The sequence below is a fragment of the Bombina bombina genome, chromosome 2 (genome assembly GCF_027579735.1).
Source record: "Bombina bombina isolate aBomBom1 chromosome 2, aBomBom1.pri, whole genome shotgun sequence".
NCBI classification, from domain to species: Eukaryota; Metazoa; Chordata; class Amphibia; order Anura; family Bombinatoridae; genus Bombina; species Bombina bombina.
In genome coordinates this window covers 963,735,033-963,761,426 of record NC_069500.1, presented here as the reverse complement: position 1 = coordinate 963,761,426, position 26,394 = coordinate 963,735,033, and the positions used below count along the sequence as shown (strand labels likewise).

The 26,394-nt window shown below is 35.2% G+C and overlaps 1 protein-coding gene across 1 annotated transcript in view; it reads left to right on the top strand.

Annotated features, from left to right (window-relative positions):
• The window catches only part of STPG2 (sperm tail PG-rich repeat containing 2), an 829,206-nt gene that overhangs the window by 326,250 nt on the left and 476,562 nt on the right, over positions 1 to 26,394 (top strand). The window contains exons 7-10 of the mRNA XM_053700173.1: positions 5,332 to 5,442; positions 17,904 to 18,063; positions 20,313 to 20,476; positions 21,225 to 21,317. Of these exons, the coding sequence (XP_053556148.1) occupies positions 5,332 to 5,442; positions 17,904 to 18,063; positions 20,313 to 20,476; positions 21,225 to 21,317 (528 nt within the window). The remainder of the gene's footprint in view (positions 1 to 5,331; positions 5,443 to 17,903; positions 18,064 to 20,312; positions 20,477 to 21,224; positions 21,318 to 26,394) is intronic.

Below are 26,394 nucleotides of genomic sequence, written 5' to 3'. Positions count from 1 at the left end.
CAAAGGGGTGCGTTAGCTACGCGTGCTTTTTTCTGGCCGCACCTTTTAAATACCGCTGGTATTGAGAGTTCACAGAATGGTTGCGTTAGGCTCCAAAAAAGGAGCGTAGAGCATATTTAACGCAACTTCAACTCTCGATACCAGCGGTGCTTACGGACGCGGCCAGCTTCAAAAACGTGCTTGTGCACGATTCCCCCATAGAAAACAATGGGGCAGTTTGAGCTGAAAAAAAACCTAACACCTGCAAAAAAGCCGCGTTCAGCTCCTAACGCAGCCCCATTGTTTTCTATGGGGAAACACTTCCTACGTCTGCACCTAACACTCTAATATGTACCCCGAGTCTAAACACCCCTAGCCTTACACTTATTAACCCCTAATCTGCCGCCCCCGCTATCGCTGACCCCTGCATATTATTAGTAACCCCTAATCTGCCGCTCTGTAAACCGCCGCTACTTACATTATCCCTATGTACCCCTAATCTGCTGCCCCTAACACTGCTGACCCCTATATTATATTAATTAACCCCTAATCTGCCCCCCACAACGTCGCCTCCACCTGCCTACACTTATTAACCCCTAATCTGCCGTCCGCACGCCGCCGCCAGCTACATTATAGCTATGTACCCCTAATCTGCTGCCCCTAACACCGCTGACCCCTATATTATATTTATTAACCCCTAATCTGCCCCCAACAACGTCGCCTCCACCTGCCTACACTTATTAACCCCTAATCTGCAGAGCGGACCGCACCGCTATTATAATAAAGTTATTAACCCCTAATCTGCCTCACTCCCGCCTCATTAACCCTATAATAAATAGTATTAACCCCTAATCTGCCCTCCCTAACATCGCCGACACCTAACTTCAAGTATTAACCCCTAATCTGCCGATCGGAGCTCACCGCTACTCTAATAAATTTTTTAACCTCTAAAGCTAATTTTAACCCTAACCCTAACACCTAAGTTAAATATAATTTTATTCTAACAAAATAAATTAACTCTTATTAAATAAATTATTCCTAGTTAAATCTAAATACTTACCTGTAAAATAAACCCTAATATAGCTACAATATAAATTATAATTATATTATAGCTATTTTAGGATTAATATTTATTTTACAGGCAACTTTGTATTTATTTTAACCAGGTACAATAGCTATTAAATAGTTAAGAACTATTTAATAGCTAAAATAGTTAAAATAATTACAAAATTACAAAATTACCTGTAAATTAAATCCTAACCTAAGTTACAATTAAACCTAACACTACGCTATCAATAAATTAATTAAATACAATATCTACAATTATCTACAATTAAACCTAACACTACACTATCAATAAATTAATTAAATACAATACCTACAAATAACTACAATTAAATACAATGAAATTAACTAACTAAAGTACAAAAATAAAAAAGAACTAAGTTACAAAAAATAAAAAAATATTTACAAACATTAGAAAAATATTACAACAATTTTAAACTAATTACACCTACTCTAAGCCCCCTAATAAAATAACAAAGCCCCCCAAAATAAAAAATGCCCTACCCTATTCTAAATTAAAAAAGTTCAAAGCTCTTTTACCTTACCAGCCCTGAACAGGGCCCTTTGCGGGGCATGCCCCAAAGAATTCAGCTCTTTTGCCTGTAAAAAAAAACACATACAATAACCCCCCAACATTACAACCCACCACCCACATACCCCTAATCTAACCCAAACCCCCCTTAAATAAACCTAACACTAAGCCCCTGAAGATCTTCCTACCTTATCTTCACCATGCCAGGTTCACCGATCGGTCCTCGGAAGTCTTGATCCAAGCCCAAGCAGGGGGCTGAAGAGTGATGTCCATCCTCGGGCTGAAGTCTGGATCCAAGCGGCGGCTGAAGAAATCCATGATCGGGCTGAAGTCGGAAGTCCATCATCGGGATGAAGTCTTCTATCAAGCCGCTTCTTCAATCTTCTTTCTTCTGGAGCGGAGCGGAGCCATCTTCTTCCAAGCCGACGCAGAACATCCTCTTCAAGCGAAGCCAATATCGGAACAGCCAATAGAATGCGAGCTCAATCTGATTGGCTGATTGGATCAGCCAATCGGATTGAACTTGATTCTGATTGGCTGATTCCATCAGCCAATCAGAATATTCCTACCTTAATTCCGATTGGCTGATAGAATCCTATCAGCCAATCAGAATTCGAGGGACGCCATCTTGGATGACGTCATTTAAAGGAACCGTCATTCGGCGAGTAGGCGTCGCTTGAAGAGGATGTTCCGCGTCAGCTTGGAAGAAGATGGCTCTGCTCCGCTCCAGAAGAAAGAAGATTGAAGATGCGGCTTGATAGAAGACTTCATCCCGATGATGGACTTCCAACTTCAGCCCGATGATGGATTTCTTCAGCCGCCGCTTGGATCCAGACTTCAGCCCGAGGATGGACGTCACTCTTCAGCCCCCCCGCTTGGGCTTGGATCAAGACTTCCGAGGACCGATCAGTGAACCTGGCATGGTGAAGATAAGGTAGGAAGATCTTCAGGGGCTTAGTGTTAGGTTTATTTAAGGGGGGTTTGGGTTAGATTATTGGTATGTGGGTGGTGGGTTGTAATGTTGGGGGGGGTATTGTATGTGTTTTTTTTACAGGCAAAAGAGCTGAATTCTTTGGGGCATGCCCCGCAAAGGGCCCTGTTCAGGGCTGGTAAGGTAAAAGAGCTTTGAACTTTTTTAATTTAGAATAGGGTAGGGCATTTTTTATTTTGGGGGTCTTTGTTATTTTATTAGGGGGCTTAGAGTAGGTGTAATTAGTTTAAAATTGTTGTAATATTTTTCTAATGTTTGTAAATATTTTTTTATTTTTTGTAACTTAGTTCTTTTTTATTTTTTGTACTTTAGTTAGTTTATTTCATTGTATTTAATTGTAGTTATTTGTAGGTATTGTATTTAATTAATTTATTGATAGTGTAGTGTTAGGTTTAATTGTAACTTAGGTTAGGATTTATTTTACAGGTAATTTTGTAATTATGTTAACTATTTTAGCTATTAAATAGTTCTTAACTATTTAATAGCTATTGTACCTGGTTAAAATAAATACAAAGTTGCCTGTAAAATAAATATTAATCCTAAAATAGCTATAATATAATTATAATTTATATTGTAGCTATATTAGGGTTTATTTTACAGGTAAGTATTTAGATTTAAATAGGAATAATTTATTTAATAAGAGTTAATTTATTTCGTTAGAATAAAATTATATTTAATTTAGGGGGGTGTTAGGGTTAGGGTTAATATTAGCTTTAGGGGTTAAAAAATTTATTAGAGTAGCGGTGAGCTCCGATCGGCAGATTATGGGTTAATACTTGAAGTTTGGTGTCGGCGATGTTAGGGAGGGCAGATTAGGGGTTAATACTATTTATTATAGGGTTATTGAGGCGGGAGTGAGGCGGATTAGGGGTTAATAACTTTATTATAATAGCGGTGCGGTCCGCTCGGCAGATTAGGGGTTAATAAGTGCAGGTAGGTGGAGGCGACGTTGTGGGGGGCAGATTAGGGGTTAATAAATATAATATAGGGGTCGGCGGTGTTAGGGGCAGCAGATTAGGGGTACATAGCTATATTGTAGGTGGCGGCACTTTGCGGTCGGCAGATTAGGGGTTAATTATTGTAGGTAGCTGGCGGTGACGTTGTGGGGGGCAGGTTAGGGGTTAATAAATATAATATAGGGGTCGGCGGTGTTAGGGGCAGCAGATTAGGGGTACATAAGTATAACGTAGGTGGCGGTCGGCAGATTAGGGGTTAAAAAAATTTAATCGAGTGGTGGCGATGTGGGGGGACCTCGGTTTAGGGGTACATAGGTAGTTTATGGGTGTTAGTGTACTTTAGAGCACAGTAGTTAAGAGCTTTATAAACCGGCGTTAGCCAAGAAAGCTCTTAACTACTGACTTTTTTTCTGCGGCTGGAGTTTTGTCGTTAGATTTCTAACGCTCACTTCAGCCAAGACTCTAAATACCAGAGTTAGAAATATCCCATTGAAAAGATAGGATACGCAATTGATGTAAGGGGATCTGCAGTATGGAAAAGTCGCGGCTGGAAAGTGAGCGTTAGACCCTTTCCTGACTGACTCCAAATACCAGAGCGCGGTAAAAACCAGCGTTAGGAGCCTCTAACGCTGGTTTTGACGGCTACCGCCAAACTCTAAATCTAGGCCAATGTTATTTATATTAAACACATGAACTAACGCCCTCTAGCTATGAAAAACTGTCAAATACATTCAGATAAAAGGTGGCCTTCAAGGGTTTAGAAATTAGCATATGAGCCTACCTAGGTTTAGCTTTTAAGTAAAAATACCAAGAGAAAAAAGCAAATTTGATGATAAAAGTACATTAAAAAGTTGTTTCAAATTACATGACTTATCTAAATCATGCAAATTTAATTTGGATTTTACTATCCATGTAATGATATTTGATTTAAAAAAAATGATCTATATCTGAAGATGATGAACGGATAGAAAGGTCAATACTGAAATGTGCACAAGTGCATTTTAGTTTTGAATAGAAACATTTTTGCATTATACTTCGATTAGAAAAAATGCTTCTTGCAAAGGTTATTACTGTTTTTCAGAGGCATATGCACATATGCTGTGAGTGCCCTGTGCAGCAGCTATTAAATGTCACCCCTTCTCAGAGAGTCAGCAGTGGCTTGTTTGACACACATTAAGGGGTACATTTATCATAGTGCGAGCGGACATGATACGATGTAGCATGTCATGTCCGCTGCACATCGATAAATGCCGACAGCATACACTGTCGGCATTTATGATTGCACTAGCAGTTCTTGTGAACTGCTTGTGTAATGCCGCCCCCTGCATATTGGCGGCCAATCGGCTACTAGCAGGGGTTGTCAATCAACCCGATCGTATTCAATAGAGTTAATTTCTGTCCGCGGCCTCAGAGCAGGTGAACAAGTTATGCAGCAGCAGTCTTTAGACCCCTGCTTCATAACTTCTGTTTCCGGCGAGCCGAAACAAGGGGCATCAAGCTCCATACATCTTCAGTGATGTACAGTATATACCACCACTAACTCTCTGAGCAAGCAGAGGGTCTGAATCCTGATCCCCTAGTTAAATATAGCATATAGGTGTATGCGGCTAAACAGCTATAACTTTTACTAGAAGCATTTTTGCTAATGGATTTATATTGCAAAAATGCATTTATTTAAAAAACAAATAGATCAATGCACATGTCAACTTTTATATTTATGTCCCTTTTAATCTGCATATTTTAAATACAGAACAATATAAAATCTTCATTATAATCAATATTAAAAAATTATTATCTTTATTTCTTAGGGTATACCAGGACCAGGAAACTATGAAATTAAGCGTCAGTTTGATAATAATGGAGAGAGAACATCGAAATCTGCAAATATTCCACGTCCCCCATTTCTTTCAATGGCAAAAGTAAGAAGTAACCAAAAACAAACTGTCACTTTGACAATTATAGGAAAGAATATTTTACACTGTAAACTCTAATATTTTTTCTTGTGTGTATTATAATACACAAGTTGTGCTAGAGGGCATTTTACAGCACATTACAGTAGTGAATATAAACACATCTCTTTTATTTATTATTCCTTGGGTAAACATCCCTATGACTTCTATGTTAATATTAATACACCCAAAGTAAATCCTTCCTTTATTGTGATATAGCCTTCTTTATGTTAAAACTTTTGTTCACATTTTATCAAATGCTTTCAAAATGTGATTTCATCTACTTTAAAAAAAAAAAAAAAATTGCAAATGTATATTTTTTTATATATATTTGTATTATTCATGTTAAACATTGCAGTTTTTTGTAGGAACAATAAATGATAGCAAGCCTACAAACTTCTATAAATTACACAGATGATTTCTGGGTAACCCGTATCACTTTACCTGTAACACATTGGCTTAGATTCAACAAAAGTACTCAATACTTGAAATTTACCTAAGTCATAAAGATTTGTAACCTCCCCGCATCACAACTGAGGAGTTGTGAGATCAGTTCCATTATAATCAATAGAGCTGCATCTACTGTATTTAGCAAACTAAATAAAATAAATAAATAAAAACTCCCTCTATAAAAAGTCCTCTCTGCCATCTGCAATAAACACAAAAAATAAAATAAAATAAAGTTTTGATTATCTCATCAGCTGTGAAATAGTAAGACACAACCTCAAAATAAGTCACTTCATAAGAACAGTAGAGTCTTTATCAATTCCATATGCATGAATAAGGTTTAGATGAAAAACTGTGAGCGTTCCTCTAGAGCACCCGGAACACCCACTGCCAGCCTTTTTTGTCTGCAAGATAAGTGAGAAACTATATATGTTAAAGACAGGACCACCCTCTAATTAAACATTTGTGAATCAAGCCTCTAGGAAATTCAAATATGAGCTTGATTTAACAATGCGGTTCAAAATTAAGGTGTAACCCAAGGCGCCTACCCTAAGGAGGCTAGGTGTATAAAATGTGTAATCTAATTAAGATTCAGTGTAGTCTAAAAAATGTTTTTAATACATAAATAAAAATGTTTGACAGATAAAACAAATATACATATAATGTCTCAGGTATACATACAATGCTTCATGGATCCATGATAAATAACAGAAAAATAAAATCAAGTAGTAAATAGAGTAAAACAGTAAAATAATCCAATAAAATGCAGTGCTAAATAATACAATAGCAGCGAATGATATAGTTCCTGACAATCTTGTTTGGAAAATCTCTGATGGATAAATAAGGTGTGAAGAGAAAAAGTGTAAAAAACTCCTCTGATAGTGTGGGTGAAAGAAACTTCAAAATGTGCTCTAAAATATAATAAAAATAATCCTCGAAGAATGTATCTCAAAAAAATATCTCAAAAAATATATATAGCTCTCAAAAATATTTTCCACAGAAGTGTGTTCCAAAAAACGGTGAAAAAATGTGAAGAAATGTGAAGAAAAATAATAAAGAAAAAATTTTGGTGAATAAGTGGAGTGGAAAGTCTAAAATAGTTCAATTGTTCCAGTTGCTGAGTTTCCTAAATCCCAGTGGAAAGTATAATCGGAGTGTCAATAAAGGTGTAGAAAATAAATTGTCAGTAATCCTTTATTCCTGAAAATCCTTAGCCATCAATCCAATAAAAAATAAAAAATATGCACAAAAGACAAAAACAAAAAAACAAAAAAACTAAATCAAAAAATAAAAAATTAAAAATGAAAAACAGAGAACAGTAACCTGTAGAGAGAGAAGAGAAACAAAATATAGTGTAGATTGTCCTAAATGTTCAGCAAATAATGAAATAAGGCTTACCAGCTGGTCAACGCGTTTCGGCCTGTGCTAGGCCTTTCTCAAGACTGGTTTTAGTATACTGGTGGTGGCCTTATATAGTTTGTTTGACCGGAAGTGATTTATTACTCACTTCCGGTTTTCCGGATTTTGCTATCTTGTTTTGGGGCTGAATATAATGTACAGTTGTGTGTAGTTTCCTTATTTTAGTGTAGACTGATAATAAATTGTGACGTTCTATGGTTTAGCAAGATATCTTTTGTTATTAGCCCTTTCTTAATACCTCCGTGGGAAACGTGACGTCACTTCCGGTCTAGGCAATTTTTACGATCGATTTCATAGATCGTGTATGCGAATTGGGTTCATAATTCTTTTTGGGTCTATATTTCTATGGGGAGAGTGGAGTCTATAAATCTCTTATTTTTCATATCGATTTTCTTAATGTTGGTAAACATGGGTCCGTAATGGGACCGACCTGATTGGTCATGACGTCACGGTCTCGGGTTGGCGCCTTTGATTGGTTCTGAAACGGGGGGTTTGCCTAATCCTGCCTTACTATTGGTGTGCAAATAGCCGTAATTTTAAAAGCCATATTTTTACAGTATGATATTTCCTTGAACTATTGAAATAGGGGTGCTTTAGTACCAGTACAATAGTATTTTTCTAATGTGTATCTTCTAGGTATCCTGGTATCTTTTTCGTTTTTATTTGTTCAACATAAAGAAAAACTGTCAGTAGATTTTAAATGAACGTAGTATTTTGGCAAATTGTAAAAATGTTATCTTCCGAAAGATGCACTTTAATTAACGGCGTAGTAGGGATAAATGATAGTATCTTATACTTTCTTTCTGATGGTGAGAGACACATGTTTTTTACGAAAGATGGATATTGATTATCGGCATAACAGGGGAGGGGGGTAGTTGTAACTTCTTATTTTCTTTCTAATATTTAGGGGCATAGGAGGTTTGAATACTTATGAGATCTAATTAAGCGATTTTTCTATATATTAAGCCAATTTTTTAATTCCATACTTATGATATCTAATTAAGCGGTTTTTCTATATTAAGCCAATTTTTGGTGATATAGAGCCAAGATGTTAGTGTGCTATCTGCCTGAAGGGTTCAGCATAATAAAGAAAAGGAGTCAGTAATTCCTCTAATATGGATATGTGAATTATCTTAATATATGTTGTTATACGCATATCTATAGGTTGAGTATATTTAATCCTTACCTATAGGGAGGTTGATGTGCCCTATATGACTTTGGGGACGTCAATATGAGGACTTTTAATGCATTTTGGGTCTCTTAAAAGTACGATTGTATCATCTTTTAATCTATACCCTTAATATTTTGGATATTTCTCATCAAGGTTGAAATTGTCAAATGTAGTGTTTAAAAAGAGAGTCTTTGGTGGAAGGGGATCACTTATCTAAGGTTTCTACTTTTATTTAAAATTTCTACTTTAATAGAAGCATATAAAGATGGATTGGTTCAAATGGGGAAGCTTCGGATTGTAGTGGGTTTTATTTTTGAAACCCAATATTTGGTTATAGAGTCTTTTTTCTATCTGAGATGTCTACTTTAGTAGTAGCCTTTTGAGAGGGGCTGGTTTGGTTAGAAAGATTCATTTTGTTTTGAACCTATTTTTAATTCAGAATGTCCGATGTCATTGGGTCATGTTGAAAAGGTGCGACAAGTCTTCTTTGTTGTTAAGACCTCTTGGGTATAGACAGTCCAGGTTGAAGATCCATCTGGATTCCGCTGTGAGGAGTCTTTTTCCATAGTTCCCTCCTCTCCAATCCTTTTGGATCTTTTGTATCCCTAGGAAGGTCAATTCTTTAGTGTTACCTTTGTGTTTATCTACAAAGTGTTTGTATAGCACTGTATCTGCATTTAGTTTCTCGATCTGGAGCAGATGTTCTCGCATCCTATCTTTCAGGGTTCTAGAAGTCTGGCCTACATATTGTAGGCCACATGAACATTGGAGCATGTATATAATGCCCTTGTCTTGGCATCTGATTAGATCCTTGATCTTATATGTTACCTTGGTGTTATGGCAAATGAAGGATGATGCTTTTATACCGTGTTTGCAAGATTTGCATGATATGCATGGGAAGAATCCTTTAAGTTCTTTTCCAAACACATTTGTGACTTTGACAGTCTTTTTCTTCGGTATACTCGGGCCAGTTTGCTTTTTAGGTTCTTGGTTTTTCTGTAAATGAACCTGGGTTGAATAGGGAGTTTCTCACCTATCAGGTCATCATCTTTTAGTATACCCCAATGTTTTTTAAATATTTTCTCAATGATATTTTTGTTATCACTGTACTCTGTAATCATCGCTATATCCAGTGACTCTTCATTTGTTGTTGTTTTTGGTTTTTTATATTTGGTGAGGGTGGATCTGTCGATCATCCTGACCTCTTGAATTTTCTGGTCCAATTCTGTCTCGTTGTACCCTCTCTCAAGAAATTTATGTTTTATCGTTGATGCCTGTTCTTCCCATTTGTCTGTAGTGGAACAGTTTTTCCTCATTCTTAACAGTTGGCTTTTTGGTATGTTATTTTTCCAATTGTAATGGTGGCAACTGGTCATGTGTATATAGTTATTGCTGTCCACTTGTTTAAAGTGGGTAGAAGTCTCTAGCTTTCCGTTTTTCACTTCGATTTTTAAGTCGAGGAAGATTATATCGGTCTGGCTACTGGTGTATGTAAAATGTAGGTTATTCTTGTTTTCATTCATGATTTCAAAGGTGTAGTCAAGATTCCAATCGGATCTTGACTACACCTTTGAAATCATGAATGAAAACAAGAATAACCTACATTTTACATACACCAGTAGCCAGACCGATATAATCTTCCTCGACTTAAAAATCGAAGTGAAAAACGGAAAGCTAGAGACTTCTACCCACTTTAAACAAGTGGACAGCAATAACTATATACACATGACCAGTTGCCACCATTACAATTGGAAAAATAACATACCAAAAAGCCAACTGTTAAGAATGAGGAAAAACTGTTCCACTACAGACAAATGGGAAGAACAGGCATCAACGATAAAACATAAATTTCTTGAGAGAGGGTACAACGAGACAGAATTGGACCAGAAAATTCAAGAGGTCAGGATGATCGACAGATCCACCCTCACCAAATATAAAAAACCAAAAACAACAACAAATGAAGAGTCACTGGATATAGCGATGATTACAGAGTACAGTGATAACAAAAATATCATTGAGAAAATATTTAAAAAACATTGGGGTATACTAAAAGATGATGACCTGATAGGTGAGAAACTCCCTATTCAACCCAGGTTCATTTACAGAAAAACCAAGAACCTAAAAAGCAAACTGGCCCCGAGTATACCGAAGAAAAAGACTGTCAAAGTCACAAATGTGTTTGGAAAAGAACTTAAAGGATTCTTCCCATGCATATCATGCAAATCTTGCAAACACGGTATAAAAGCATCATCCTTCATTTGCCATAACACCAAGGTAACATATAAGATCAAGGATCTAATCAGATGCCAAGACAAGGGCATTATATACATGCTCCAATGTTCATGTGGCCTACAATATGTAGGCCAGACTTCTAGAACCCTGAAAGATAGGATGCGAGAACATCTGCTCCAGATCGAGAAACTAAATGCAGATACAGTGCTATACAAACACTTTGTAGATAAACACAAAGGTAACACTAAAGAATTGACCTTCCTAGGGATACAAAAGATCCAAAAGGATTGGAGAGGAGGGAACTATGGAAAAAGACTCCTCACAGCGGAATCCAGATGGATCTTCAACCTGGACTGTCTATACCCAAGAGGTCTTAACAACAAAGAAGACTTGTCGCACCTTTTCAACATGACCCAATGACATCGGACATTCTGAATTAAAAATAGGTTCAAAACAAAATGAATCTTTCTAACCAAACCAGCCCCTCTCAAAAGGCTACTACTAAAGTAGACATCTCAGATAGAAAAAAGACTCTATAACCAAATATTGGGTTTCAAAAATAAAACCCACTACAATCCGAAGCTTCCCCATTTGAACCAATCCATCTTTATATGCTTCTATTAAAGTAGAAATTTTAAATAAAAGTAGAAACCTTAGATAAGTGATCCCCTTCCACCAAAGACTCTCTTTTTAAACACTACATTTGACAATTTCAACCTTGATGAGAAATATCCAAAATATTAAGGGTATAGATTAAAAGATGATACAATCGTACTTTTAAGAGACCCAAAATGCATTAAAAGTCCTCATATTGACGTCCCCAAAGTCATATAGGGCACATCAACCTCCCTATAGGTAAGGATTAAATATACTCAACCTATAGATATGCGTATAACAACATATATTAAGATAATTCACATATCCATATTAGAGGAATTACTGACTCCTTTTCTTTATTATGCTGAACCCTTCAGGCAGATAGCACACTAACATCTTGGCTCTATATCACCAAAAATTGGCTTAATATAGAAAAACCGCTTAATTAGATATCATAAGTATGGAATTAAAAAATTGGCTTAATATATAGAAAAATCGCTTAATTAGATCTCATAAGTATTCAAACCTCCTATGCCCCTAAATATTAGAAAGAAAATAAGAAGTTACAACTACCCCCCTCCCCTGTTATGCCGATAATCAATATCCATCTTTCGTAAAAAACATGTGTCTCTCACCATCAGAAAGAAAGTATAAGATACTATCATTTATCCCTACTACGCCGTTAATTAAAGTGCATCTTTCGTAAGATAACATTTTTACAATTTGCCAAAATACTACGTTCATTTAAAATCTACTGACAGTTTTTCTTTATGTTGAACAAATAAAAACGAAAAAGATACCAGGATACCTAGAAGATACACATTAGAAAAATACTATTGTACTGGTACTAAAGCACCCCTATTTCAATAGTTCAAGGAAATATCATACTGTAAAAATATGGCTTTTAAAATTACGGCTATTTGCACACCAATAGTAAGGCAGGATTAGGCAAACCCCCCGTTTCAGAACCAATCAAAGGCGCCAACCCGAGACCGTGACGTCATGACCAATCAGGTCGGTCCCATTACGGACCCATGTTTACCAACATTAAGAAAATCGATATGAAAAATAAGAGATTTATAGACTCCACTCTCCCCATAGAAATATAGACCCAAATAGAATTATGAACCCAATTCGCATACACGATCTATGAAATCGATCGTAAAAATTGCCTAGACCGGAAGTGACGTCACGTTTCCCACGGAGGTATTAAGAAAGGGCTAATAACAAAAGATATCTTGCTAAACCATAGAACGTCACAATTTATTATCAGTCTACACTAAAATAAGGAAACTACACACAACTGTACATTATATTCAGCCCCAAAACAAGATAGCAAAATCCGGAAAACCGGAAGTGAGTAATAAATCACTTCCGGTCAAACAAACTATATAAGGCCACCACCAGTATACTAAAACCAGTCTTGAGAAAGGCCTAGCACAGGCCGAAACGCGTTGACCAGCTGGTAAGCCTTATTTCATTATTTGCTGAACATTTAGGACAATCTACACTATATTTTGTTTCTCTTCTCTCTCTACAGGTTACTGTTCTCTGTTTTTCATTTTTAATTTTTTATTTTTTGATTTTGTTTTTTTGTTTTTGTCTTTTGTGCATATTTTTTATTTTTTATTGGATTGATGGCTAAGGATTTTCAGGAATAAAGGATTACTGACAATTTATTTTCTACACCTTTATTGACACTCCGATTATACTTTCCACTGGGATTTAGGAAACTCAGCAACTGGAACAATTGAACTATTTTAGACTTTCCACTCCACTTATTCACCAAAATTTTTTCTTTATTATTTTTCTTCACATTTCTTCACATTTTTTCACCGTTTTTTGGAACACACTTCTGTGGAAAATATTTTTGAGAGCTATATATATTTTTTGAGATATTTTTTTGAGATACATTCTTCGAGGATTATTTTTATTATATTTTAGAGCACATTTTGAAGTTTCTTTCACCCACACTATCAGAGGAGTTTTTTACACTTTTTCTCTTCACACCTTATTTATCCATCAGAGATTTTCCAAACAAGATTGTCAGGAACTATATCATTCGCTGCTATTGTATTATTTAGCACTGCATTTTATTGGATTATTTTACTGTTTTACTCTATTTACTACTTGATTTTATTTTTCTGTTATTTATCATGGATCCATGAAGCATTGTATGTATACCTGAGACATTATATGTATATTTGTTTTATCTGTCAAACATTTTTATTTATGTATTAAAAACATTTTTTAGACTACACTGAATCTTAATTAGATTACACATTTTATACACCTAGCCTCCTTAGGGTAGGCGCCTTGGGTTACACCTTAATTTTGTTCCTGTATATTGGGTATCAGCTAGGATTACCCCTTCCCCGGGCATATAGGTTGTCAATAGGCGCAGAGGACAATCTTTTCTAATTTTAACAATGCGGTTCCTCAGCAGTCTAATGAACATCTCTGAAACTAGGCCATTAAACTGAATTCTGGGGAACCATTAAAAGCTATGTAATGAACTACCACAAAATTATAGTACTGCAAATATTCTGGAAACTTTATAATTGGAAAATAATTGGAAAATGCATACGCTAAAAATGTTATTTATTTGTTATATGTTGGTTTGTGGTACCTCTGATTCACAGATTAATCAGAAAACTCTCCAAAGCCTTTGTTTTATTACAAGGATCTCATTCACTGAGATTTGGAATGGTTCATTACACTTTATAATAATACGTTAAAAAAAAATAATAATCTAGAATATTGTGTTACTTTTAATGACTCCCATAGCTCAATCACTTATTAAAGGGACATAATACCTATATGCAAAATCACTTAAAAGTGATGCAGCAAAACTGAAAGAAAAAAAAGCTGCCAAGGAAATATCACCTTAACATCTCTATGTAGAAAATTAAAGGGACATAATACTCATATGCTAAATTACTTGAAACTGATGCAGTATAACTGTAAAAAGCTGACAGGAAAATATCACCTGAAGAAAAGGAAGATATTTTACCTCACAATCTCCTCAGCTCAGCAGAGTAAGTTCTGTGTAAAAAGTTATACTTCACCTGCTCCCAGCTGCAGGTAAAAAAAAAAAAAAAATGATTAAATGAACAGCAGCCAATCAGCATCAGCAGTGCTGAGGTCATGAACTCTTACTGTGATCTCATGAAATTTGACTTAACTCTCGTGAGATTTTATAGTAAACTTCCTTTACCTGATTGGTGAAATAATATGAGAGTTCACGATGCTCATTCCCTAAGATGTCCCAGGACAGACATACTAAAATGCTGCTTAGAAATCCTTTACAATGGGAGGTGGCTACTGAGGAACATTTGAGGTAAAATATCTTTCTTTTTTACATAGAGATGTTCAGGAGATATTTTCTAGTCAGCTTTTTACAGCTATGCTGCATCACTTTCAAGTGTTTAAACATTTGGGTATTATGGCCCTTTAAGATGTTTTTTCTCAAAATGTCTTCAGCTCACAATAGTAAGTGCTCTTTGAATAGCTATCCTTCATCTTTTATCAGCATGTTGAAAAAAACCCCAGCAACAACAGCCAATTAGCTTAATCAGTGCTAATATCACGATTGGCTAATATCACAATTTACTCATGAGAATTTCACAGTATACTTCCTTAAACTGCATTGGGAAATAACTAGGGATGGGCGAATGTGTAAATTTCCAAATTCGAATGTTAGAATGAATGTTATTACCGAAATTCGAATTACAAATCCGAATGTTGATCCAAACAAATATTCTTAAAAATTCTATAATCGAATGCTATTTACAGTTTTCGAATGTCACTTTCGAATTCGAATGTTTATAATTAGATCGAATGTCCACATTCGAAATTTCAAATTTAACATTCTATTTAACAAATGCTATTCAGAAGTTCAATAGTTCATGTAGGGAAGGTAGGGAATCTAGTAAAGGTAGGGAATCTAGTAAATTTATACATAATAGATACAAATATATAAATTTGAATGTTTCTATTTCGATCGAATATTGCATAATTCGAATGTTACATTTAAAGAAAGCATTAGAAATACTATTACAAACATATAAATTCGAATTTTTTTAATTTGAATATTGCATAATTTGAATATTACATTTAAATAAAGCATTCTAGAAATACTATTACAAATATATCAATTCAAATTTTTTTAATTCGAATATTGCATAATTAGAATATTACATTTAAAGACAGCATTAGAAATACTATTACAAATATATAAATTCAAATTTTTCGAAACGATTATTTTCTAATGTAATCATACAATTCAAAACCGAACATTCGAAAATCGAATGTTAGAATGTTATGTTAACATTCGAAATTCAATTCGAACGAACGAATGTGTTAAAATTCGTTTCATTTTTTTAATGTTGTGAAACATTCGCCCATCCCTAGAAATAACATGACTGTGCCTGCACATGCCAGATGCAAGTTCCCTAGCAGCTCCTTAAAATCCCTTTACAATGGGATGTGGCTACTGAGGAGATTTTGAGGTAAAATATCTTTCTTTTTTTACATAGAGATGTTCAGATATTTTCTAGTCAGCTTTTTACAGTTATGTTGTCTGCAGTACTTTCAAATGGTTTGGGTATCACATCCCTTTAAGTGATTCAGATGTTTAAAATGGAACACATACCATCATTCATCAGAGAGGATTTTTAGTAATTCTTTTGTAGATATTAGTAAAAAACAAAATAATTGAATGTGTTGGATTATTACTTATATTTATTTTGCTTACTAAAACTCAGATTGCAAAGGGACTAGAGTGTACCTAAATACGTGGTGGCCATTAAAGGGATAATATACTCTAAATAAATGCTACTAAGAATTATGTATTCAGAGCAAAGATTAGCCTGAGAAAAATATGTAGTTATCATTGGCTTTTTGATGTGTTCTGCTTGCTCCCAATACTGAATTGCTGCTCCTTTAATAAAATATATCAAGAGAATGAAGCAAAATAGATAATAGAAGTAAATTGGAAAGTTTTTTAATATTGTATTCTCTGTCTGAATAAGGAAATTTAGTTTTCTTTATGTCCCTTTAAGCCTGTGGTGGTAATACATATCAAAGATGGTAACATTTTTTAATGTTAAAGTATCTGGACATTTTCAAATAGAAGAAATAATAATAAAAAAGATTTTCATATGTTAAAAGTATTTTGCCATTTTTTGGCAGATATCTAACACACTGAATCTTATGAGAACCCAAAATGTTTTGGTTTGTAATTATTATTTTTTATCAATATTTCCATAGGCTGTTATTTAACAGTTCCACATAAGTAACATGAGATGTTCTCAAAGTTTTGATGTTCAGTTTATTATTTGAATTATTTTTGCAACACAGTGTCACCTCTACAAGTGATTACATTTGTGTAAATTCAGTAATTATGTTTCTGTTTACTATAGATATATTTATATATATATAAATATATATTTATATATATATATATATATATATATATATATATATATATATATATATATATATATATATATATATATATATATATATATATATATATATATATGTAGGTTGTATTTAACTATCATGCAAAAATATTTCTCATTTAGGGCCAGATTACAAGTGGAGCGCAAAATATTGCTTTTGCTAAAGAGATATTTGTGCTCCACTGTGTAATTCCAGCGCACGCAAATATGAACTGGTATTACGAGTTCGCATTGCATTGAAGCATTGCGTTCATGAGAGCGAGCTTCCATAGGCTCTCAGAACTAGCGCAGCGATGGGCAGCAAATGGAAATATATATGTATATAATTATATACATATATATTTATGTGTTAATATTTGTATATACACATATTAACACATAAATATATAAATGTATATAAGCATATATATATATATATATATATATATATATATATATATATATATATATATATATATATATATATATATATATATATTTACAGGGAACACACAGTTCCCATAGATAGCAATGTAAAGGCACTTTTCACACCCGCAACTTTTAAGCCATAGAAACTGCTCCGTGCAGTATATTTTTATGAAAAAAAAGGATCTGATCTCTGGTTATTTTTCTTATCCACTTGTAATTGCTGGTTATTAATCGCACACCTGCAAACGGGCAAATTTGCCCATTTGCGGGCGTGCAATATATTAGCGTTACACTTGTAATCTATCTCTTAAAGTTTATATAGACATGTACATTTTAGTTTGAATTAATTAAGCTTCAAAAATGTGTTCGTCAAGCCTAGGAATAAAAATAATTTCTGGGTTGGACACCAGAAAAAGGAATTTGGAATTTTTTTTTTATATTCTCTAAAGTACCATATTAAATCCATTTGTTGTACGTATGCATTACCAATTTCAGCAACATAGTATTAAATACTTGTTGTTATGCCTATGGACTAGATGTAAATTATGTTAGCTTTTGGTAATCTGTTCTCTTCTTATGCAAATCTTTGCTGTCTGGTTAAACACATTAATGATATTAAAATACGCTCATGGCTATTCAGTCACTGATCCTTTTAAAGTCTTTCATCAGCATTTTCTTCTTTGCTACACTAGAGATTTCAGTCTGTGAAATCAATCACCCCTGCCCCAGGCACATATAATGAGCAACGCACAGCATTTGAGGCCTTGAAGAAAATATCAAGTTCAGCTCAGACTCCATTTGGGCATTCTGCTGTACGATTTACTCAACATTCAAGGTTGCAAAAGACACCAGGTATGCAATTAATATATACATATTTTTCCATACATCTAATAGAGTATTGCATGGTGAAGCATTCCCCATGCCGGAAATATTTGTCAATTTCATGATTAACCTTAACTTCTATGTAAAAAATGTATACTTTTTAAATAAAAAATTATGGAGTTATCCAGAAAAAAAAAATTGCAAGTGCTTATTGGCAGTCCAACTTTACTTTAGTAAACTGTAAACTACGAATATGAACTTCTGAGAATTTAAAGGGATATGGAAGTAATGCAGCTTTCAGTAAACTCTTCCCTTGGAGGTGGTGCATTCTGCAGGAATTATTTAGTTTAAAAAAAAAAAGGAAATAAAAATGCAGAAACAAAAATAAAAATACTAGTTATTTTAACACTAGGGATTACACTTCAATTATTACAGTTCGGATCGGATAACATTTAGGGAGCAGTTCACTAGTTACACCTAAGCGGGGGGTTTGATTACTGAAACCAGTTGTGTATAAGAATCATTTAATGTGGCCAGACACAGCTATTATTTTATAATGTATAGTTAGTATTGTCAAAAGATTGATAATGTTTGTAGTTGTAGTAGTAGATGAAGTTTTTGATCCTTATCTCACCCTACTCTTGGGCTAGATTACGGATGGAGTGCAAACGTGATTGAGAGATTGCAGTATTTTTTGCTCTTGTCTCCATATTAAAAGTGGCACAGTGTTGTCTATGGTTGGTGAAGAGCATCAATGTTCGCTTGCATTACAAGCAGAAAGTAAATGCGATCGCTCAAAATTTTGCAGTGAAAAAAAAAAAGTTCCACCTACACTATCCAACCACTACACTATTAAGCCCTAAACTACCACATCCCTCACCGCGAATTACCCTGCTACCATATTAATTCCTAAGTGCCACATAGCCCACCAAAAATTATCCCGCTACATTATTAACCCCAAACCACCCCATAGCCCACCACTATAAACTCCCTATACTAGTTACTCATAAACCACCAATACCAGCATTGAAAACTGTTATTAACCACATAACTGCTACAACCCCCATCTCAAAATACCCCCTTAACTATGAACCCAAAACCCCCATCTTACTTTTATTTTAGTAAAGGGATCTATTTATGCAAAGGAGCTAATCACTTCAACTAGGGCACTGCTTGACAAATGCCATTGTCACTGCAATTTTTAGATTAGGTTTTAGTGTTAGTTATTAGTTAGTTAGCAGTTATTAGAGTAGGAGGCTTAATGCGATAGGGGTTAAAGCGTTCCTTTGATTTCAATGTGCTTATTGTGACATTGCAAACGCAATGTCCTCTGGTTACCATTTTGAGCACGTCGGGTTGTGTGCAACTGCAAACATTTTTACTTTCAACTTGTAATACCACTTCTACCCGACCCAAACAAAAAGTTAACCTCTAGCGATGTTATCACTTGAGTGGGAGAGAGGTAATTACCACTCTACTTGTAATCTAGCCCTTTTTGTTTCTCTAAAATCAGTTTTTTTTTTTAAAAATATGTTTTTCAAAAGTTTTTACCTTTTTACACAATGTTTCACCAACACTGAAGATTACTTCCATTATTTTTCAACCAAATTTATTTACCATCCCTTTAAATAACTGCGTAACCTCAATGGACTACATAGTACTTAAAGGGACATAAAACACTAAATACATTTTATAAGGATAGTATTAAGGTTACTCCTCGGCTTCTGTTAGTCATGGATGCCGCCATATTTAAATTTGCCCTTTATTGCATTCCATTGCTGATGTGTTTGCATGTGTACTGTAACTTGCCTTCAGAGACCTACAGTGTAAACTAAGTTCCAACATGGCAACACTCAAAATTAGAGGGAGGTGCAAAAATCTATTTAGTGTTCAATGTCCCTTTAAAAAGCCAATCTAATTTAACATGGCATCAACAGAATTACATTACATTATAACTTATGGTTCTTTTCTCTTTGAATTTCTTGTATTTTATATATATATAACTGAGCCATACTTTTATCCAAGACTAAGGTATACATGTTGATAAGCAATCTAACAAACAAATAGAGAGAATATAAAGAAATCAGTAATTTGTAATGTTCATATTGCACAATGTCTGGCATATTTCATTACTGCTTGCTGCATTACACAAATTGCATTAAAAAACTAGAAGCTTTTTCATGACTGTAGATAGATAACTCCCAGATTCAATGTTTTCATAGTGAATTTATGTGCCTATTTAGCAACACAATGATACAAATGTGTTTTTTTTTCTCCAGGTCCAGGTTCTTATGACCTCTTCAGCCATGGCTTAGCAAATGAAAGTTTAAACAAATCTTACTATGAAAAAACTAACAAGGGAGCCTTTGGATCTTCTGCTGCTCGAGCCCTTTCTATGTCAAAAAAGGACGCACTTTGGACACCAGGTCCTGCTCATTATGTTGTAAGTTATTTAGTTCTTGCATTATTATATAAATAGTACCAGCTAGAGCATGCAATTTTAAACAACATTTCAATTTACTTCTACTATCTAAATTGCTTTGTTCTCTTGGTATCTTTTATTTATAAAAGTATAGCTAGGAATGCTTAGAAGCAGCAATGTACTACTGGGAGCTAGCTGTTCATTGGTGGCTATACTTATTGTCATTGGTTCCCCTGATGTGTGCAGCTAGCTGAAAGTAGGCCATTGCTGCTTCTTCAACAAAGCATACAAAGAGAATGAAGCAAATTTGATCAGTAAATTGGTGTAAGACACCTAGCAAGTCTTTCTCCTCAAGATGCATTGAGAATAGAACTAGTAACAAACTTACTAAGTGAATCTATGCATTGTGGTAATTATGTTCATTTGGTTCATTTTGCATCAGATGTCAAGGTCTCCACAGTCACCTGACCTAAACCCAATACACATGGTTTGGATGAGTTGGAGAGTAGAGGAAAATCTGCCAATAAATGCCCAATGCATAAAATAACTCATTCTACACTGTTAGGAAAGCATCCCAGATGGCTTCCTCATGAAGTTGGTTGAGTAAATGCCAAAATCAAGGTGTAATCTAAGCAAGGGCGGCTATTTAGAAGAAACTAAAATCTAAAAGAGTTTTGATTTGTTTTTGGTTACTTCATAATTGAATTACTGTTACCTCATAGTCCTTTTAATACTTAATTAATCATTTTATTTTGTCATATTATTTTAGGTTAAAGATAAAATTGAAGAACCATACAAGAAACATACTTCTTCGGCTTTTTCATCTGGAACACAAAGATTAACATCTCCAGTGGGCGCAAAGGTAAAGCAATTTTTATTAAGCAATATTTTGTGTTGCTAGCTATGTATTATTTAAAGGGACAGTATACTGTAAAATTGTTTTTCCCTTGATGTATTTTCAATGACTTGTTATACCAGCTGCAGAGTATAAAATGTATGAGAAATTTCATTTTAAGGCTTATTTGCTTATATGAATTAGCTGTTTTTGTGCTTTTAAACCTATTAAAATAGGTTGAGCTTGTAGGTAATATCAGATCTCATTGTGTTATCAATGTGTACACACACTTGCTTCCTGATCTTAAACCAAAGCTCAATATTTAGGGCCTGATATTCAAACTCTAGCTTTATCTCATTTATCTTTGAAGTCCTTTATTTTATTCATTACTAATATATTCGTACCAAGTTTATTTCATGTGTAGACCACTGTTTCTATAAAGCAGTCATTTCCAAGGTGAATTTTTTCAACTATGTCTAATAACCACTGTTTAATTCTGCTCCATAACCACTAATTGGCTAAAGAATGTGATTCTCTATACTGTATTATTCCAATAATTATATGTAGTGATAATTTCAATACATAGATAGATAGACAGTAGGGATGTGCATTTGTTTTCATACGAATGTCCAAAACAACAAAAATTTAGATTTTTTTGTTATTTGCATTAACATCTGAGTGCCTTATAAGGCTGTGAACGGAAAGAAAAAATGGTTATCCTAATATTAGTTCAAAAATGTCATTTTCATTTTACATAGCAGATTGCTTTTATGATGCAAGCAAATGATACAAGGAAGCGCAGGCAAATAGATTGACAGTTTTACTCAGCCACTCATTGGAGGTCTTTGATATTTTCTAGACAAATTGATTCTCAGGGCGAGGGAGGGAAGTGAAAATGTGATTTTTAAGTTATTGCCTAACGTTTTCAGCCTTAGATCCAGGGCCGGCTCAACCATGGGACCAAGTGGGTCCAACGAACCCAGGCAGCACTTGACAAGGGGCAGCACTTCAGAGCCTGAGTTAGTCACTATCACACCCAGGCCACTCTTGTCCTCTGTCTCCATGGGGGAAGTCACAGGCTCCTAACAGCATAGTCTCATCATGCTCAAAGACACAAAAAAGTCAGAGGTCACATTTAAGGTGGGACAGGTGTATATCTTCTAGCTATCTAACTACCTTCCCACTTATTACACAATTGTGCATAAGCATTGGATGCATGCAGTTAGGCTTAGTAAGGGCATTGGCCATGCTAGTAGATTGATGTGCTAATCAGTAATGTTACTACTCGGGAGGGGGCTTCATTTCATTCTCGGACCCAGGCAGCACAATAACTTAAGCAGGCTCTGCTTAGATAAGTGTGTAATTATAGTGTTAACACTTGGTGTTCCACTGTTCTCTGCCCCTTCACTGAGAGATACAGCGCATCCAGGAGAGATATATATTAGCTTCCCTTGGATTATATAAAAAAAATCAATACTTTTATCTGCTGATTAGAATATTTTAAAAAAGAGAGAGAGACTAGTGTTAGTGCACTATACTAGTACCATAAAAGAAATAGTTTATTTTATTACTTAATAGTTTACACGCACATTCACACTGTACTGTAACTGTACCTTTTAAGTAAACTTTATTTATTTTTTAAATGTAGTGCACAAAAATGAGATAAAAGAAAGTTTGAAAATTATATAGAATGACAAAATTAAAGATAATGTAGCTGATACAGCTTCAGATAAAGGAAAAAATAAGAATCTTCAATGCAGCTGAAAAGAAACAAAACGAATTTCATTAAAAAAAATAAAATAACGAATTTCAGACTAAATGAATACAGCAATAAACACATTTCGGACACAATATTCAAAAATTTAAGTAAATGAAAATTTCATCCGAAACAAAAACATTTCCCATACACATCTCAGATATATTGATAGATAAATAGATAGATTATGGGCTCCATGTACTAAGCAGTCAGCGAGCTACCCGCAACAAATCTCGCGTCAAAACTCGCAAACTGATATGTACAAAGCCGTCAATTATGTTAAAACTCGCATCTTTAAAATTGCGAGCGTACTTATCCGCCAAACCTCGCTACCTCTCCATTTTTCACTGTAATTAGACACATTTGACCACCAACTCGCCAAAAACGAATGTACTAAAAAATCTATTTGTCTGTTTGCGTCAATCTCCGCCCCCACCTCGTTATTTTTGCCTCGCCACCTTTTAGGTGGCGGGCAAGGTACAAAACAATAGGAAAGTCACTCTAGACGCCAGTCTAGACATATATAAAAGGCAGTAATATCAGCATTGTACTTACATTGTTCATTTCAGCAGCTATGGAGAGAATTCTGTATTTGTTTATTCTCCGTGTGATGCAAATCCGGGCTAGAAGACAGAATACTGGAAATGTAGCTAATCGTATCATTAGAAGAAGGAGAGTTCGTGTCCCCCGTGTATTCCTTCCACGGGTTGGTTTGCACGGCCTTTCTGACCGAGAGATCATACAAAGATTCCGGCTTGATCGTGAATCGATATTATACCTGTATCGAGAGATTGAAGATCATTTGGAGCCGATGACGGCTCGTTCACAAGCTATTCCGGGACTTCTGAAACTATTAGCTGCATTGCATTTTTTTGCAACAGGCTCCTTTCAGGCAGTTTCTAGCGTCATTATTGGAATGAGTCAATCTGCTTTTTCACGCCACTTATCCAAAGTAATAGGGGCTATGATGGTTATTTTTCATCGATATGTTTGTTTGCCATCTACCCCTGAAGAATGGCAATCTATCAAGTCAAATTTCTATAGGATGGCTGGGATGCCCAATGTCCTAGGTGCCATAGACTGTACCCATGTTGCTGTAAGACCACTTCAAGCTCGTGAGGAGATCTATAGGAATAGAAAGCATTTCCATTCCTTGAATGTCCAGATGGTCTGTGACCCCCAACATGAGGATTATCAGTGTCCGTTCTAACTTTCCTGGCTCCTGTCATGATTCTTACATCTTAAGGCAGACTGGGTTATACCGGAAGTTCGAGGACGGAAATATGCCTGAAGGATGGCTTCTAGGTAGGCATAACTGGTGTCTAATTTGTCTCTCATTTCAATGAACAAAAATTGCGCCCAATTTGTCGACTGTAATCTGTATACTTTAAACCCTATTATTGTACAATCCCTTATACATATATGCGACATAAATGATTACAGTATTTGGGGCCTAAATGGCCTATATAGATTCAGATACTGAAGCGTAAGAAGTCAGATAATGTTATTTTAAAGAAATATATATTGGAGACAATGAGCTATCATAATTTAAAAAAAAATTTTGCGTCAATTATGTTGTATATTTACCTCTTAAATCACTGTCACAATCATCCGTTATGCCAATGATGATCTCTGGTCCCAGACGCTGAACAAGCTTCTGCTCATAATCATTGAGGTCTGCCACATATGCTGGTCCACCTCCGGTAGCACGTGCCAAATTTTTTTCTCTGGCCAATTTAGCTTTGGCGAAACATTTAATGCCGTTGTAACGCTTCTTCAGCTGATCGACATCCTTTTTTCCTGGACCCTGGGCACTAACAGCATCGCTGATCCTTTGCCAGATCTGCTTCCTCCTAGAAAAATTTGTCTGTTTGACACGACATCCAAACAAATAATCATAAGAGTCAATAATCATGTCAATCAAAACGACGTTTTGCTGATGAGAAAAGTGAGGATTCTTGGATTTTGAAGCGGTTTCAGATCCAGATGAAGCCATATCGAATTTGTAAATAAAGATCACAAAAAAAATGCGCTGTAATTACTCTCCAAAAATTTTGGAACAATAATAAAGTTTTTTAGAAAAGTTTTACATTTATAGGAGCAAAATTCTATTCCCGCGACTACTATGACATTCATGACACCTTACATGTCACGTGTTAACAATTGGCCAGACAACTGAAAGTTAAGTACATCAGCTTAGTCGCGGCGAGCGAGGCGTCAAATTTATCAATATTCCGCCACTGCTCGCGGCGGGCTAGACGTGTCTATTTATTGTGGGATTATTAGTACATAGCAAAAGCGGACACCATTTCACCCGCGGCGAGTAACGGCGAGTTTAGCCGCGTCTAAAATGACGGATGAATTGACGGCTTAGTACATGGAGCCCTATATATAGATAATAGATGGATGATAGATTTGTGCAATGATCATTTGAAAAGATTTGTGTCTCTTCCTGCATAGTTAACATTGGCAGCGCTGGCAGTTTTTCACATTGCTATGATTTATTGCTAGAGCATATATATATATATATATATATATATATATATATATATATATATATATATATATATACTTAAAATGGTAATGGGCCAGTCTGACCATGAACATCATTGTCATACTAGTTGACTTTTGAATAGGTAGATTGAAATCTGTGAGAAATATACCTAGTGAGTATGGAGTATGGAATTGTAATACATTTGCCATTGCACTGCTTGCAATTTAAATGTTATGCAATATGATCTGCATTTTAAAATTGCTTTAGAAATCAAATAAAAGATTGGCTTCTTCTATTTTTGGGAGAAATTTGTCGTCGCCCCCCCTTCACACACACACACACTTTTTTTAAAAGTATGTCTTTCCTAAGATATGGTGAGTCCACGGAATCATCAATTACTGTTGGGAATATCACTCCTGGCCAGCAGGAGGAGGCAAAGAGTACCACAGCAAAGCTGCTATATGTCACTTCCCTTCCCAAAAAAATTCCCAGTCAATCTCTTTGCCTCCTCCTGAGGAGGTGAACTTTTTGGTGTCTGAAGAAAAACTGAATTTTCTACAAGCAGGTTTTTGGGTCTAGCTGTATTCCATGTCAATCTCTTCAGAAAGGGTTGTGGTAGCTTTCAAGCAGTTAGAAACTTGTAAGGTGGGCCTTACTATGTTTTTCCTAACATTCTGCTGCCCTGGTATAGAAAGTCAGAGTAGGTGACTCTGTCCTTTCTTTCCTACAGGTCTCTGTGAGGAACTGTGTCCCTGCATACCTAGTGAGCTGTCTACATGCCGGACAGCAGATGTAGCAGGTAAGTGCTTTTTTCTTCCAGGTGGGGAGATTATGCACTTTAAGTAATTGATCCT